This window comes from Xiphophorus maculatus, chromosome 2, assembly GCF_002775205.1.
Source record: "Xiphophorus maculatus strain JP 163 A chromosome 2, X_maculatus-5.0-male, whole genome shotgun sequence".
In the NCBI taxonomy this organism is placed as follows: domain Eukaryota; kingdom Metazoa; phylum Chordata; class Actinopteri; order Cyprinodontiformes; family Poeciliidae; genus Xiphophorus; species Xiphophorus maculatus.
Genome location: NC_036444.1, coordinates 17649915 through 17668095, shown reverse-complemented (window position 1 = coordinate 17668095; position 18181 = coordinate 17649915). Strand labels below are relative to the sequence as shown.

General features: G+C 40.0%; 1 protein-coding gene across 4 annotated transcripts in view; it reads right to left on the bottom strand.

Annotated features, from left to right (window-relative positions):
• Positions 1-113: 113 nt before the first annotated feature.
• srgap1 (SLIT-ROBO Rho GTPase activating protein 1) overlaps positions 114-18181 on the bottom strand; it is an 86458-nt gene continuing 68390 nt past the window's right edge. For 2 of the 4 annotated variants that reach the window (XM_014470311.2, XM_014470313.2), the window contains exons 18-22: positions 16112-16191; positions 10294-10474; positions 8224-8361; positions 3614-3974; positions 114-2587 (exon numbers count right to left, since the gene is read on the bottom strand). In XM_014470311.2, coding sequence (XP_014325797.1) covers positions 2180-2587; positions 3614-3974; positions 8224-8361; positions 10294-10474; positions 16112-16191 — 1168 coding nt within the window. In that variant the 3' untranslated portion in view covers positions 114-2179. Of the gene's footprint in view, positions 2588-3537; positions 3975-8223; positions 8362-10293; positions 10475-16111; positions 16192-18181 lie in introns of all 4 variants that reach the window. The other 2 variants (XM_023353238.1, XM_023353236.1) reach the window with 2 other exon arrangements.

The window sequence follows — 18181 nt, the reverse complement described above, 5'->3', positions numbered from 1 at the left end:
TTTTATTTTTGTATGTCTTGATGTTTGTGTCTGACCCGTGCAAATAGGTGATGTCCTATAAATGCACTGAAAGTATTTAAGATAAAAGTAAATAAATAAAAATCCACCTCAGATTCGACAAACTATTTTCTTTATTAAAAAAAAAAAATCCTCCATTGAAAGAACTTTAGATGTTGTGATGTTACATGCCATATTTACAGGTATATACATAAAAGTGCAATGTCACAATGTGTAAGCCGGTTAATATTATATCTGCCATAGAGCTGTTTGGGAAACTAAGTCTTAATCCATTTCTACTTGCTACACTGCATTTATTGAAAACTGCAGCATCTAAGTTGAAAACACAACAGGACAGAATGTCTAAAGTTCCATTTAAACATTTTCAAAGGCACTTTTCACAAGTACATACTACTGATGTACAGAACAGACTAGTTTAAAGTTTACAGACAGCTTAACAGAATCTTGTTGCTGATCTTGTTACATTGTGATCAGAAAAAACAAAACACACACACCGACAACTGGCTTCATACTGATGCCTACGTCTTCTACAACATAGGTGCCGAGTGATTTTAACCCTCCAAAATCAAACAGAAAACAAAAACGATTATAAAAATAATGAAATCATTAATTCAGAAATTAACTTTTGATCCATTCACACACATTTTTTAGTCAAGTCAAAGATGGTGTAAACTTGCTATTAGAGTGCATTTCCTATTCTTGCAAACCAGCTTTGATCCGTGTATAATAACATACAAATGACGTGGACCCAGCGATTGCTTCTATATTACAGAGGCTGGAACATACAGAGCTTCTAGAGTCTGGCACAAACAAATTTCTGAGGCTATTTCATCTTAGAAATTATTGTTCAGGAGCAGAGCAATGTGCAGTCTTTTCTTCTTTTTTTTTTCTTGTTCCATGTCATTTAGTTGAACTCATAAATTTGCACAGAAGTAATAATACCAGTCCAAATGAAGTAGCAACAACAACAACAAAAGCAATAGATAACATGCTCACCTGAACAGAACAGACTGTAAGGCTCAAACTGTTGGCCTCCCTCACAGACAGAAGCAGGATGAGGAGGGTGGCTGTATGACGAGGCTTTCACACTAACAGTCATAAGGTCCATGGCTACCGGCAGAAACTCGGGCAAAGATGCTGCCTTAAGTCTAAACACATCAGTGAATGTGGAGGTTGCTTTCACTTATACACAAGTCTTTGGGTAGATAAAGCCAAGGCATACAGAAGGCTATGACATGTGGTCCACACTGTGTGATAAAATGTTTGAAGTCATCGCTCACACTCAGGGTTGACACATATACAAAGGCATACTTACAGTTTTAGGTATAGATGCAGAAATTGGAAGCATACAGGTTCACAACAAAGTAGTGGTTTTATCCAGTTCTTCCATCTTTCTTCTTGCTTGATACAATAAAGTTTCATCAATCTGAGTGAGCACAGAAAAGAGGCGTAATCTACACCTCTGTGTAAGACAACTGGTCATACACCTTGGAGAAAATAAAATGAAAAAAAGCTGCGGTTTACATGCTACCGAAAGGAAGGGTACAAGTTTCAATAAACTTTTCATTTATTAACAGAGTACCGTTAATAAATAAGTTGTGGAGCCACACGATTGGCAACCTTTTAAGCAGTTTATTGTCCAGCACCGTTTTAACATCAGAAAGTTAAAAATCAGTTACATTTCCAGTTTAGCCTGTAAAACTGTTGGTGGGATTCACGTCTTCAAGGGCACTCCCAGGTACGGACAGAAATAATCCTCTTGTTTTAGCCACTGTGGTCACTGCAGTTCTCTCTTCAGGCTTCTCTACAAGTAACTTGCTTTAGTTCTTTATTACTTGTAAACCAAACTAAATCTAAATTCCCAAGGAAGATGCTGTGATTTGTTGTTCAAATTAATTTTTAATAACCTTATACTGTAAGGTAGATGGTAACCTAAGCATATTAACATAAAACTGCATGTTACTGACGCAAACAATTTGCTTGGATAACAAATCTACATTGCAACTACAACTTATAATTGGAAAGGTTACAAAGATCTCTTGGATCTTGTCCTCTTCTTTTCTGTGTATTGACGACACAGGTGGAAGTTCAGACAGAGACTCCCAGGAATTGGGTGAGAGTTTTGCTTTCCATCTCTTTTTTAAAAATTATTTCCCAGAGCTTACATGGTACAGGATTTATCTAGAGGGTCCTGAGCAGACCCAGCAGGAGGCTGCGGGGCCTGATTGGACTTAGGCATGACCATTGGTTTGGGCCTCAAAGCAGGAGGTTTCAGCTGCACTCCCATGCGTGGCGCCACCATGGGCTTGAAGGTGCTCATGGCCTCACTGGAGGAGCTGGTGCTGCGGCGGATTGGTGGCTCAGTGTTGGCCGTCGACCTCAGCATGACGCCGTGGATAGGGCTCAGGGACTCGTTTGAACTTGCCATAGTGGGACCGCCTCCACCGCTGCCGGCGGTCTGCCGCTGCTCCAGGGTGTCCAGCACAACGTCAGGGGCGTGCTTAGCTGAGCTCTGCCGCTCCAGCTCACGCAGCTCATTAAGGGCAGTGTTCATTGTTTCCTCTATGTCCTGCAACACACAAAGAGTGGAAGAGAGGTGAGGACTTTGGAGAGAACCAGAAGAGAAACAGAGTCTATACATCAAAACCTAAAAGCTATCTGTAGGATAATTCTAACTTACAAAGGAGAAAGTTAAAGTGTTCATAGACAAAATATGATTGAAACAGAAATGGCTGGCATATGAACAAAAACATATTTTGAAAGCCAAATCTTAACAAATTTTAGAACAAGAAACCTAAACATCTTGAAGATATGGTACATTAGATTATGACTTTCCACTAGAAGTCATAATATTTTAGTAAAATCCATGGGGAAGGTGTTAGTATATTAGACCTCCAAGCTACTGCTACTAATTCTTCTGACTTTCTCCTGCTTTATGCTCATGTATTTTCTTTTTGCTTTTCATTATATGTTTTCAATATTGTACATGGAAATGGATTTAACCTTTGAAAGCTACAAGTGTTAACACAGCTGAATAGGAAAACTTTCTAAATAAATAAGGAGAACACCATGAAGGCTTTCTACCATGCATGCATAGAGCTAGAGGAAATATCCTGCATGCTGACTTTCTAAATAGGAGATGTAGAGATGATGAAAAAAAAAAGATCATCTGAGCATTTTCACAGTAGGCAGGCAGACAGCCTAGCACAAACACAAGAGCTCTTTGTGACCTCAGGAATGGTCTCTGAACTTTACTAGAACTGCCATTTATCAATGCACCATTCATATTTATGAATATAGACAAATACACAAACGGAGAAACTCAACTACTGTGTTGAAATGGATATTTTAAGAGATTGCAATGATTTTCATTATTAAGACATAAACTACAGAAATTCTACTAAAGGAGTCCCAATGCCAAGCTGTGCCCCCTGCTGTCTGCCTGTGAAGCTAATAGTTTGCGTGTACGTAGCACACAGACACAGTAGCAGCCAGAGGAAGCAGAAGACAGGGACTGACTATGTTTTTACAGGGCGGGGCAGGGCTTTGATGGTGGAGGGAGCTGCGGTCTGGTCGCCGCTCGTCCCGCGCTGACCTGTGCGATGGTCTCCGGGTCCAGGGGCTTGCCACTGTGGTGGTGATGGCTGTCAGTAAAGCCCGTGTACTGGCCTGAAGAGGTGGAACGACGGATTGGCGGGCTCTCCATCTTCTTCAGGGATTCATGACGGCTGATGTTGGTCAGGCTGCTGTGGCCAGTGCGCCGCCGCCGCTCTGGGCTGTCCATCGGCATGTGGTTGTGGCTTCGCAGCATGTCCCGTGGGCTGAAGTGGCCCAGAACTGGAGAGCCCATCTCCGGGGTCACTCCATGGCCCTGCTGGGACGAATGCAGCATGCAGTGGACGTTGCTGGGGCGGGCCGGGGGCCGGCGAGTTGGTGGGTCTGATCTTTTTCTATGCCTACATGGGTAGAAGTGAGAGACAGAAAAGAAACAAATCAATAAGTTTAATTGTGGCGTTTTATTTGATATCAAATGTGACATCATCAAAATAAAAACAGACTCGAATTTATCCCCTCTGTTACTTCATCCAGTGACCTTGCCTTGTAACATTAAAATGTTTTGGTTAAGGTTTATGGAATCTCTCTAACCCATTAATCTCACTTTGTAGTACTCCCCTCTGTTCTCTACTAAGGTTGTTTTACAGAGGGGGCAGAGCGAGCCTGGATGTTAGCCAGAGGAGGGACGTCTGGTGTTCATCAGAGCACTAAAACACGCTCCATGGAAGAAGCTGCAGCTGCTGAAGCAGTACGTCTGTCCTCTGTCTGAACCTGGACCAGCTTACGCAAAACAACACTTATTCTAACAGGCTTGTATTTGTAATACAGAGACGGAGAGCTGGGCGTGTTCCTTTATACTCCCACCACAATGCATGAGGTGGCAACAATTTTACATCTTCTCCCTGGAGACATTTGAAATACCTCATAAAAGGCAGAAATTGCAACACATTCAACCAAGTGCAGAATTTAGCTTACCATTTTTATAACCTGTAACAGAGAAATATTCAGTAGTAGCTGTTATATTTAATTTGATGTAATTCTAACTATAGGAGACATTAAAAACTGAATCTACATTTCTATTTTAAAACTGTTAGTATTATTATACAGACTTTGGCAGTTAGTATTGTATTTCCTGAAAAGGTCGCAAATGAAAATATTACATCCATGATATCTGGAAACTGGAGTTTATAGGATCAATAATTTCAATTTGTCCCCCGTGATGAACAAGAGGTGAATTACTCAGCCGCTAATCACTTCTCCAAGACAAATAGCTTCAATTTGAGGGTTTACATCTGCCTAACGAGCGCTGTCTGAGCCATAATCATTAGGATTTAGAAGCAGCTTCATCACTCTGCTACACAAGAAGCAATAATAAGGATGGAAGTAAAGGACACGAGGGCTTTGAGAAAGAAGATTTGAACTCTAGCTGGAAAGCAAAAGTTTGGCAATATGTTTGCAAAACTGCATAATTTATAGACATGATTTGAGAAATGGTTTTTGGGGGGTTCAAATAAAACCTGTTTGGATCCCCTCCAAACCACAAAGGCTGCATACCCCAACTAACATTTGAAAAAAATGTCCCTTTGCAAATTGTGCAGAGAACCCACACTTTACTGAAAAGCTTCTGATCTGAAGTATGGCAGTCATATTAATCTGCTTGTAGTCCTGACACACATGCTGCTTTTAACATAGTCCACACATTTACAAGGTTGAGGTCAAGGCCATTTCAGAAGCAAAACACCTGTACAAACCCTGTGCATACCGACATGATTTATAGCTGCTAGATTCTTCTTAGGCTTGAAAGTTTCCCTTTGACTCTTACTAACATACTCCTTCCCATTCTTACCAGATGGCTCCATCTGTTCTCGACTGATCATTTCGCCAGAAAGTTTTTGGCTTATCTAGGTTGGTATCTGGAAATTTCAATCAGGCTATAAAGAGTTGATTTTGGAGCATGCACTTCTTTCTTGGTCAGCGCTCGCTATTGCCCTGTTGATCCTAAACTGGCTTCCACAGAGAACAGTAATACTGACATACCAGCAGTTTGCAGTCCATGCTTGATTTTAGCCTTGGTGGATGCTGGGTTGTTGTTGAACAATGCAATTGATTACTGCCATCTGACGGTGAGCTTTTCAGTGATTTAAGCCTGGACATAGTTGGGTGTTTCAACAGAACAAAAATCAGAAAAAGGGTTCTGGAAATGGATAAAGGAGCTTCAGAAATGTCCCTGGTGTCAAACCTTTTGGAAATGTATGGACTATGCTTAAAAGCAGGATTCATTCCAAAAAAGAACCAATTAAAATTACCTCTCCCATTTCAAATAAGAAGGTAAAATCCATCAAGCATCTTTCTTTATTCAACTTGCTATAGGGCAATGATACAAAAATCAGTGCTTTATGTAGTTAACCCCATTTGAATGAAATAACATTTGCAATAAATCAAAACTACTGCATCCAATCATTATTGAAGACAATCAATGTTATAAAAACAGTTTAAATAAACCATTAAAAGTGCCAAATTAATATGGCTTTCATGGCCCATCTGTTTTCTGACTGCAGTAAGGATTTTAGAGTAAACAAGTGTAGGAACAAGTCAGAAACAGCAGGTGGAGCAGTGTACATTCATATAAATAGTCTTCTACTGGGACAAAGTGTACACTTATTTTACAAGCTGCCTTCAAACTGACAGCTCACATACTAAATACACATATAAATACATTGTTGCTTTTAGTAGTAAAGAGATTTAGATCACAAAACAATCTACAAGTCTTTCATCAAATCTATAAACTGACAGATCGCTTTGGTCACATAATTTTGACCTCTTCTCCATCAATAGGACCTTTTAGAGATCCATCAGGGAGGTGTGCTGTTGGGAAAGGACATTCTCTAAAGGGGGTAAATTAATTATTCAAAATTTAAGGATTTACTGGAAAGTGAGGAGGGGTGATGACAAGAGGAATGGAAAGATATGGTTATCACCTGAACCAAAGTGACAGGTAGGGTGTTGTAGACGGGACCACAGACAGGAACATTAAAGCTAAAAGGATGACTTATTCAGTCATATCCTTTAACTGCACACCAGCAGCTGCAGGGCTGCAAATATTGGCAGCATGAATCATCAACATTTCAACAGTGAGGAAGAGGGAGTGAGTATGGCTGAGAATAATATAGCAGTTGTTCATGTATTCGGAAAAAGCAGGAACTAGTCAGGCGCTTCAAGGTCACTGAATCCAGCCGCAGATACGCACTAAACGGGGGAAGAGAGAGGAAGACTAAATACTGGCAACCGACCAGGAAACACAGCCAAAAAGAGACTTGAGGTGTGATTGGATATGTGGGTGTCATTCCTTTTGGGGGAGATTCCTCCGGGGGAATGAATGAAATGATTTGCAATTACTCCTGCAATATAAGAGGAACTGTCTGGACAGGGATGGTTAGAAAAAAAGCCATGGGTCAAATTGAGTTCACTGTGATTAGGCTTAGGGAGGTCAGGTGAGGATAAGCAATGACACAAGGAGGATCAGGTGCATTCTCTCCAACACTTTCTAATCCAATAAGATATAAACATTTGTTAACAGAGTCTTGGTTGGTGTATCTTTTTTTTAAATTACAAGTTTTAGTCACACTTATGTGAGGAACTGTGGGCCCAGTAAACAGTGTTATACTTTAAAGATATTTTTCAGCCATATTTTTACCAACTGTACGCCGACAATGAAGTTCACAGCTGAGTAATGAAGTATGGATTTTCACTGAAGGATTTCACAAAATACACAATGAATTTTGAAACTGAATAAAAAAATATTCTGAATCTGCTTTGCATGTATTTAAGTCGATGAGATCACAAAAGGCACAAGAATCAAGTCGATAAGCTTGCATTAACAAACTAAAGCGAACAAGCGACTTGACACATTTCAGCTAAGAAGCTAAAGCCTTTTAGTTGCATCTGATCTGCAAGCTGTTCAGGTTTACATGTCTGACCTCATGAACCAATGAAGATGTGGAAGTAAAAGCTGGAGCAAACTGAGGATGACAATAAACTGTAACAAATCTGTACAAGTCACTGTTCAAATTATTCCACATTGGTTGCTGTGCACATTGAACACTTGCCAAGAGGGTAAATGTCATACTTTGCTTATATCTGAACTGCTTCTTGGTTTCTGACTCCTAAGTGATAGGATTCTTTTTCTGAATTCTTCCCTCTAGTGTTGAGTGGAATGATGAAGACGGTATCAGAGTTGAAAAAAGTGTCTGGTACAACTAAATAAAAGACAAACTGTTAGATGATTTGTAACAATCTCGATGAAAGCAACAAGCCAGAACGTGTTGGTCTGCAAATAACACCCATTTGCAGACCAAATAAATTTGTTTCAAGTGTTGCTAGAGTCTTCACCTCACTTTTACTGGAGGTGCATCCACCTTGAATCTAACTAGTAGGACTGGGATTAAAATCTGTCAGTCTGGGAATCATTTTTGGTGGTAGCAGCAAATGTTTTCTGAAATCCATGCAGCATTTTCACATAAGACTCAAACATATTTGCTGTTACCGTACAGAACATAAGTCACAGAAAAACTGTATCTGGTTGATTTTACAATTTGCACTGATGTGGCTTTTAATTGTGGCAAATGTTTAAAGTCTACCCCAACAGCGTACCTGGCGATGTAGGCCTCAGAGATCCTGGTGTCAGTGGGTGAGCTGATGTCCTTTCCTGAACATTTATCTTCTCCTGCATGGCCACTGCTGGCCTCGCTGTCAGCCTTCTGACTCAGGCTGTCGGAGAAGTTGTCATCACTGAGAAGCAGAGACATTATGACATTGAGACATGGAAAGAGCAAGAAGAAGTGACAGACAGACCCAAAAAGGAATAGCTCAGGAGGAGGGGGAAATAAAATCAGCAAATCAGGCGGTCTTTCGAATTTGCAGTTCCTCAATAACAGCGTTTGATATCGTTTTTCCTGCGAGTCAGCATCCCTCTGCTGCGTTCAAGGTCCTGAGAGTCAGATGAGTCATGGTGCTTAGCCTTTCAGTATTCTGGTGATGCTCTGCAATGCTGACAGTTACTCACACACACACACATATATACAGCACAGCTGGATGGGATTCAGTGAGGTATGTGCCTGGATAATAGATAATACAGTTGGTGCCTGTCAGGTGGCAATAATCAGACCTACTGAGCTGCACTGCTGCCTCTTATGATGTGCATCAGACAATAGCCCAAAGAACAAGGGAATAAATGCTTTAATGACCCTTACTGGCAGAAGAAGTTATAAAAAGATGTGTTAAGCAGTCTCTAATTTTCAGAAGAAGTGACTAAATGCTTTCACACACTTCTTAAGAAATCAGGTTGTTACTACATTTTAGGTCAACTTGTACAGCTCCAAATTTCCCGTTGTATTCACTAAGTAAGAAGACACTCCATCTGCAGTGTCCCTGCTTGTGAATTATTGATAAGATTCATGTGGACAGGACTGTATCAGGGCAAAGAAGAGAAGAGGAAGCAGCGAGAAGAAATATTAAATGGCCATTTTGTCGGCCAGCCACTAAGTGATTGCAGTGATTTTGTTCCAGTCCTAACGAGACATTGAATCCGGTCCATTAGGCGCCAACACTTGCAGAGGAAGAGTGTATGCTTGTTAGTGCTGGGAGTTTGACACAGTGACAGCAGGGCTGGTAAAGAGCCCTGGAGATGGAGAACAATCCACAGCTGAGCGGCTATGAGAGCAGTGGGCAAGACAAATGAGGCTGAAGGTCCTCTGTGCCTGACCCTTCAGTCAACTGATGGCTCAGGATCGCTCAAGGAGCAAAGTCAACAGGGACAAGTGCAGTATTTAACCCACAGTAATACATTCATTCCCCTCTAACATAAAAAATACAGTTACCCCAACAGCAGAAATAGAAATACATTAAATACTATAAATTATTATATTTACAATCGATGTTTAAAATTCAAATGAATTTGTGTCGAAACATCTAAAGTTTTTCAGGACTGCACGTTAAATCATGAATGTATCACCATATTGTAATATTAATGTTGGAAAAAGATATTTGGAATGCAATAACTGTTGGCTACTATGTTGCAAATTTAACAAACTGAGCTCTTTTTTTAACCTAGAATCACATGCGATAGCTAGTGAGTTTACAGATTGGTGTTCAGTCAGCGTATTATTAATGTAGATGATTTGTGACGTTGCATTACCTATCTGTAGTAGAAGATGGGTACAGAACATAAGGAAATGGGAAGGGTCAGCAACAACAGGCTCAACTGGGAAACAAGGGGCTCAATGTGTGTCAAGAAAATACTCCATACCATTACATGACCAATGACAACCTGAATCGTTGAGACAAGGCAGGATGGGTCCATTCTTGCATGTTGTTTATGCCAAATTCTGACCCTACAGCCAAACCACTGATGTAGAGAATCAGTCAGTGCTTTTCCAATTTTTAATTGTCTACCGTTTGTTAGCCTATGCAAACTGTTGTCTCAGTTTCCTGTTCTCAGCTTACAGAACAGGTATCCAGGTGTGGTCTTTTGCTCCTGCAGCCTACCTGCTTCAATATTTGACCTGCTGTCCATTCAAAAAAACATATTTCACATACCTTCGTTGCAACAAGTGGTCGTTTAGGTATAGTTTAATAACTAGTAATCCAACAGGTGTTCTGGTGAGTGTATGTGTGCACACATTTCATACAATCATCCTAAATATGTTGATTTAAGTCACATACATGTCCTGGACTACGATGTACTGGTGTGGTACCAGGCCGTCAATCCCGTTGTGTCGTCCCTCCCACCAATCTTCAGACGCTCGTTGGTAAAGCAGCAGAGAGGCGCCCTTCTTGAAGGATAACTCTCGAGAGGAGCGCCCAACATAGTCAAACTTGGCAATGGCCTCAATCGGCTCGCCCTCTGTCAACAGGAAGAGGATTACACAGGTCAGGAATCTCAAACATGGCCTATATCTTGGAGAGATGACCAAAATCCTCCGTGTAAACATTTGCAGGGACTGATACCTGTGTTTTGCTGCAGACATCAAAATTAAAAGTACATTTGGTTAAATGCTAATACATATTTCTAGCACACTGTGTTCAACTGTGCTGATCTGGTTGGTTATTTCAGTTGTAGTCAATAGTAAGCCAACTCCACTGGACCACAACACCAAAAGACCCAGAGGCGCTTTAGCAGGATATATATAGAAAGTTTTGTGTGGAGATCTATATGACTATGGGGCATGTCAGACACAGCATAGGTCATTAAACAAGGTTCATAACTGCTCATTTATTGCAGAAGCACAACTCTGGTTCAGTTGAAAATAAAATAAAAGACTTACTTTTGGACAATATTAACCACTACATTTGATACCATCTTTGACTTCACCTGCAAACTCTTAACGTTAAGCTCTAATGTTAGTGTCTTCAGTAGTGTTTTGTATTCAAAGGTTCCCTCCTCTGAGCCCCTATGCAAGCACTCTGGCAACACATATCTAAAAATAGCAACTTTATTTCTCCCGCACTCCTACTTCTGCTCTCCTTGCAGCACTCTCTCACTTCATGTCAGACAGGGGGTCCCTGGAAAGAAAAAGCCTCAACCTAACACAGAATCCGTCTATATATACACTGGGAGAAAAAGAACTGAGTAAATGGCTTAAACTTGACTCACTTAGATGCCGTTATGATATGTATTTTTCTACAAACTTGAGTGGAATTTCCAGATTAGCTTCTGGGTGAAAAATATAAAACATGACCGTGGCTTCCCCTTTTTAATCTTATTTGTTAAAATTCAGTTTCTTTCCTTTTAACCTTTAACTTCCACACCGTCCTTGCACGAGCGGATTGCCAGTATTGACAAGACGGACGTGATGTGGCTCCAGTAAAAAGTGACAAGTAAGAATTTACTGTCTGAATTAATTGGGCTGCACCACAGCGGATAACACTGTTAATAAAGCTGACAGCAGGCGGCATGATCCACAAAGAGACTTCCCCTCTCCACCACACTCCTCATGTGTCACTTCTTTCAGTATTCACTTCCATCCTAATCTGATGCACAAATATTAATGCAAGACCTTTTTGGGCTGCAGTGACGTGACTGAAACTCAAGGTGAAAAACTCAATTCCCAGTGTGGTTAGGGGCCCTTTCACTGATGCTGAATTCTCTTCTGTTTGATAATAAAATCAGAGGTAGCCTTTTACATATACATCCACACACTTGAAAGTGGGGAGCTGAGACTGTTGACAGTGAGGGTTGAAGGATTGTCAGATATCTTCCACAAATCAGTGGAGCGCTGTGTCTGCGTCTTGCTCTGCTGCATTGTTCGTACGATAGAAACAGGGCAGCACAAGCTGTAAGTGAGATGCGTTTATGATCAGGCCAACAGAACAAGGTTCAAATATATTCTTAATACATGAAAAAAAATCTGAACTCTTAGTAGTTCTGTGTAGTGGCATCCTGTTGGAAACAGAGAAGTGGGAAAGATGAGGAGTTAGAAAACTTAACCTCTCTTCATGAGAAAAAAAGGGATGATCTACTCTGTTCAGAAACATACATTTTTATTAACACATGTAATCCAATCTGAACTGTAAGCCTGTGGGGGCACCAGACAACAAGGACATCCTGATGTATTTCTGCAAAGTGATGTATAATCAATGTGCCAGTTAGTTCATCCCTGACCTTGCAATGATTTTTACCGGCAAACAGAACATCAATGCAATGACGGCGACCCAGAGGTGTCGTTCTGAAAAATTCCCTTGGTGAAAACCATGTCACATGAAACACTTACACTTCATTACGTCAGGCTAATTGTTTGCCACAAAGGTAGCAATTTTGTCTGTTTATTTTAAAGCTTGCGTTCATCATTTGTAGTGTAAAACCAACAGCCTTAATGTTGTAATTTTAAGGTTTGTTGGGTTAACTAAGTAGTCTGGTAAAAAAACAGATTTTGGTCTGTATTGAAATTGCAACAACCAGTTATACGCTTTGCTTCAAACAGAGGACCTGGACTCTTGACTATTGAGCAATGATTGCTTCCCGGAGGAGTGGACTCTGTTGAGGTTTTAAATGTTACCCAATCGTTAACTTATGCCCATGACGTATGTAATGCAACAGTTCGAGGCTATAAAGCTTACCAGAAATTTCCTGTGTTGTAAACAACCATCCTCCACTGTGAAAAGAGAAGTGCTGAGCCAAATGAGGTGTCTGGTAATGTTAATTCACTATTTGGACGTGTACCAACACGGACTGAACGGCTTTGTACACTGCCTCCATTAAAACTACAGGCAGACTACAATTCTAAAACCGTGCAGAAAATTGATGTCATTGTTCAAAACTTTACTTTGTTTGTTGACTGACCCTGTAAAAATACCTACTGGAGGAATCCAAGTTAATGAGAGAAAGAAGCAATCTCAAGAAAATGGTCATAAAAGTATATGTAGAGAATTTTATTTTGTTTTTTAATTTAGGAGAAAAGGGGACAAACCTTTAAGTTGCAAATTTTAATTATATTAATATTTGTAGTAACATTATACAAGTTATAGGGCATGGTCGACCATCAGAATAGTTGTTCTAGACTTCATGATGGAAATCAGCCAAAGTAAATGAGAGTTCAGGAAACTAAGGTTCAAGAAAAAAAATAGCAGCTGCTGTTGGTCTTTGGTGTGCCACCAGATTATGGGAAGCCCAAGTTTGGCTACCCTTTAGAAAAATCCTACAGGTAAACCTCCTCAACCCCTCATCTTTGTTTTTGTAGTTTGATAATGCATATCACAAGGGAAGGTTAAATGTTTAAAACTTTTAGACCAGAAGCTTAAAGGCCTTAAAGGAAATAACTTAAAAGCTTAACAGAAAAAAAAAACATTTATTAATGTACTGGATATATGCTCTATGTGTGTCAAATTAAGACTTTAGTGTTTCCTTAAAGCGTTTTATTGATGACTTATAAAGTGTTTGCATTAAATTAACAAGAAGTTTAACTGAGGGAAAAAAGTTACTTCAGAAAAGATTTTTTCTTTCTGAACTGCAACTTTAAATATAGCAAGTATCTGATATTTTATGCCATAACAAATATCAAGGGAAACTTTTGCCTTTCTTTTTTTTTTTAGGATCATTTTAAATAATATAAAAAGTTTAATACATGATGACTGCACAGTGGTGCTGTTGGTAAAAATGTTGCCTTGCAGCAAGAAGGTCCTGGGTTCGATTCCCGGCCCAGGGTCTTTCTGCATGGAGTTTGCATGTTCTCCCCGTGCATGTATGGGTTCTCTCCGGGTACTCCGCTTTCCTCCCACAGTCCAGAAACATGACTGTCAGGTTAATTGGTCTCTCTAAATTCTCCTTAGGTGTGAGTGTGTGTGTGCATGGTTGTGTGTTCTGTCTGTTTCTGTGTTGCCCTGCAACAGACTAGTGACCTGTCCAGGGTGACCCCGCCTCTTGCCGGGAACGTTAGCTGGAGATAGACACCAGCACCCCTCCCAACCCCACTAGGGACAAGGGTGTACGGAAAATGGATGGATGAAGTTTAATACATACTGAACTGATACGGTTTGTTCAAATAATGTTTTTCTACGCAGATAAGGAACACAGTCTCAGATTTCTTGCTGACATCAAACTTTCCTGTGCTGACTCTTAATGTACAACAACAAAGTCAAGTTTGAGAAAAAGTGTTGCAAAGTCTAGTCATTACCACAGCTATTGTTCTGAGAAAGAGAAATAGAGCAGGATATTTTGGAGGATGTAACGAGGGACGGTAGTATGTCACATAAATGATCATCAGAAGCTCTCATACCTGTCCAGCTAGAGTGCAAATAACCTATTTAAAGCTGGTTATAAAGATCCAATGTATATTTTATGTAATTTAAGGATTTATTCTTGAATATTTTTATTATACATTATGTACAGCAAAATAAAAGCGCCTAAACTCCTGCATGGCAATTTCCCAACCACTCTTTATGAGGTTTTTTTTTATCTCAGCCACTTAAAATATACATTAGATGAAGTCATTGAGTAAAAGTCCATCTGTTTGGCCAGATATGGCACTAGAATGCAGAACTAACATTTAATATCCTACCAAATACCAACCAGTCCTTGCAATTTCTATATAGGAACATAGATATTGTGACCATGACTAATTCAAATGTAAACTTCTAACACAGTTAGGCCTAAAATTATTCATCCACTTGACAGACTGAGTATAACTACAAAAACAACCCATATGCTGTGCAGTGAATAAATGGTCTGCCTCTAAAAATTACACAGAAATGCAGCGGTGACAACTGTTTCACTTGCTCTTTGAAGTGCACCAATAATTTTTTATTGTTTCGAAAATATTCTCATCACCTTATCTACAAATTTTAAAAGGAAAAAGAAAAGACATTCTGTCAGTGCCGTGACCGATGGCTTTAATTCAACATGTTAAAAACAAAAAGCATACCTTCACATACATCATGTCCAGGAGGTCTGTTTCCCATTAATTGCAGAAAAGGAGTCAAATGAATTAATGAACTATAACTCAGGACCTCCTTAGCAAAAAGGAGTAGGATCAATGATGTGGATTAATGTAAACACTAAAGGGAAATTGAGGCCTTTAGAGAACTTCGAACATAAATTTATGGTATCAAGAAGTGTGTAGATTCTATAACATTTTCTTTTCTCTTCCTTTTCCTTTCTGCGATTTGCTTGACTGTTCAGTTTTTTCTCCTCAAAGTTCAGTTTTTTTTCTACATTTCCTCAATCTTGGCTTCTACTTAGATGTTAAGCACCTAAAAAGCAAAGGTAGGAATGCAAAGTTCTCCATGAAAATAATATTCTATTTTCTCTGGTGCAGAGAAAGAAGAGACTCACTCTATTTTTCATTTAGATGCTCCAGCATGGTTTCCTTAAATAATACTCTTCTGGTTAAATATCTTTCAGGTACTTGGGTTCTTAGAATAGCTCTGCAGCTGAGTGGAATAACCTGTAAAAGACTTCATGAAAGATACAACAAAACCCTTCCCACTGTGGTCTCGTTTCACATTTGACTTCTTGCAATAAATGTAATTATGAAAAAACAGAATGTGTATTTTGAACAGCTGACAGCTTTTGCACACAATGCATTTGACAAATTAGCAAATTAGCATCTATCCAGAAAGAGACCATTAAGAAACTTCAAAGAGTCAAGAGGATCCAGACCACTATGGGTTTTATAATGTTGGAATGTGGAGATGTCCTGTGGCCCCACAGAAGAAGCAGAAACATTACAATATAAATAGCTGTCCATCACTCTGAGCCCAGTACTCTGGCCATTCAAGGTTAATGTATTTAGCAGGCCTGAAAGGGAGGATTAACCAGCCAGAGCTCACGAGAGCTGAGGTTAACCCTGAAAATAGAAAGATTTGGACTAAGGATATGAACATACAGCTCACTAAAATCATACTCTTTTTCATGTAAATTTGTGTGGCACAATACAAGAGTCGTCAAACAGAATTCCTGTTCAATGGATTATGATTTTTAAAGAAGACAACATTATGTAAAGATTATTTTGCTTATGCACAAATAATGGAATTTATTGTCACCCACCGTCCTCACTGGTGTGCGTCTCTGTCCCTCCCTCATTGTCCACCTCTTCTAGTGCCCCATGCTCGCTGTAGGGACTCTCACTGTGGGCAGAAAAACAACAACAACATACTAACCATTAGCCACCGCAGAGGTCAAAGCTCTTTTCCAAACACGTTTCTTTCCTTGTGTTATTTTACATCTTTACAAAAAATGTTTCCCTATCAAAAGTTTCCAGAGTAACTTTGCAGATGCAATGATGGTTAATTAAACATAGAAGCCGTTTCAACAACTATTGTTATCACATTTCTTTGAAAGTCTCATAATCTCTGTCGGTGGTTGGCCCTTTTCTAAAAGCTCTTCTTTTGGCACCGGGCTGTAAGTGCTGGCAGTAATGCCCCACGCCCCTCTCCACAGATTACCTCTGCCAGGAACTGAGAGTCCCCTCCACCTCCTCTCCAGCAAGAAAGGGTGGTGAAGCTGCCAAGACAACAAATCTCCCAAGGGCTTGGTAGGCACTACCGTGGGACACGGCAGTTCTGAGACGGGTGATTAGTTCTAGTCAGGGATAAATCCCTGTCAGCCTCAACAGAGGCCGATAAAGACAGGAAGAAACCAGATATAAGCCCTGCTTACAGATGTGGGTCTGGCAAGGAGCCCTAATAAGTGTGATCTGTCTGACTGCAGTTTGTGCTGCATTTGGACTAATCATTGCTGTTTTACCTCAGCAATTTAAGTGATTGCTTCAGTCTGTCTCGTCTACAGAGAAGTCCATGGGGCGTCACCACTGATGAATGCTCTACATTGTCATGTTCTACAGCCACAGCTAACTGGTGTACATAATTATTCGTAAGAACCTCACAGTCAGCTGAAGTATTGAGAGCATACCTACATGTTTAGTCGGACCTCTAGTGCTTTGGCTCAATGCCTGTGCTCCGTTAACAATAACAAAGCAGAAATGAGAAAACCACCACCACCTGTCAGACTCCTTTGGGAACTCAGTGCAGCTGCATGCAGTGACTTCATTGGGAAGTTTATGCATCTTTGCCGTTGATGATACATAAGCCATGACTCGAGCTATAGACAGTTGCGACAAAAAATCCTGGCAGTTACGCTTCAACTTGGATGTAAAAACAGAGTTGTAACCGTGCATTCAATATTTGCTGTTATACTGAACATGTAGCGCTTTGCCAAAGCGTTGTACTACTTGAACCTTTCCGTGTTTTATTTAATAGACCAAAACAAAATTAGCACATAATAATCAAATGGAAGCAAAACTATGCAGGGATTTTTAAGATTTTTCACAAAAAACTTAGAAAGGAAAAAGTTGGTGTTCATTTGTATTCAACCCCCACTGGGTCAATCCGATGTAGAGTCACCTTTTGGTGCAATTACAGCTGCAAGCAATTTGGAGTATGTTTCTCTGCTTTGCACATCTGGAGAAGGAAATTTTTCCCCCTTTCTTTCTTGCATGAGAGCTCACCCAAACTAGATGGAGGGAAACTGTCCTTTATCCTTTTTAAGCCCTGCAACAAGTGAGGCCTGGAGTTGGACTACGCTATTTCAACAGATGACAATTGTTTGATCAAAATTATGTCATTGTTGCTCTAGTTGTATTAGAACCTGTGCAGCAAAAAAGGTTTTGGACCCTTTTTAAACTCTCATTCAGTCCTAGTAGAAGGTTAGCTTATAAAACAATCTCCAAGGGTTTGAACATCTTACAGAACCATGATCAATCCATCATCTGAAAATAAAAACAGAACGGCACATTTACAGACCCTCCAAAACAATGCCATTCATCTAAACTGACAGGTCAGGTAAGAAGAGCATTTACCAAAGGAGCTGTCAAAAGGCCTGCAGTTTCTCTGGAGGAGCTGCAGAACTCCACAGGTCAGGTTTAGGTTACTTTATGAATATTAACAACACACTTTGTTATGTGTAGCCACTAGAAGAACCAATTGCTACAATTTATCCAAACAAATAAGTCTTGCTTGAACCCTTTTACTAAGATGGTTTTTAAAAGTATGTTCAGTAGTATAACAGTTGCATCATCTAACCTGCTTTAACTTAATTCCTCAAACATCTCCTGTGTTC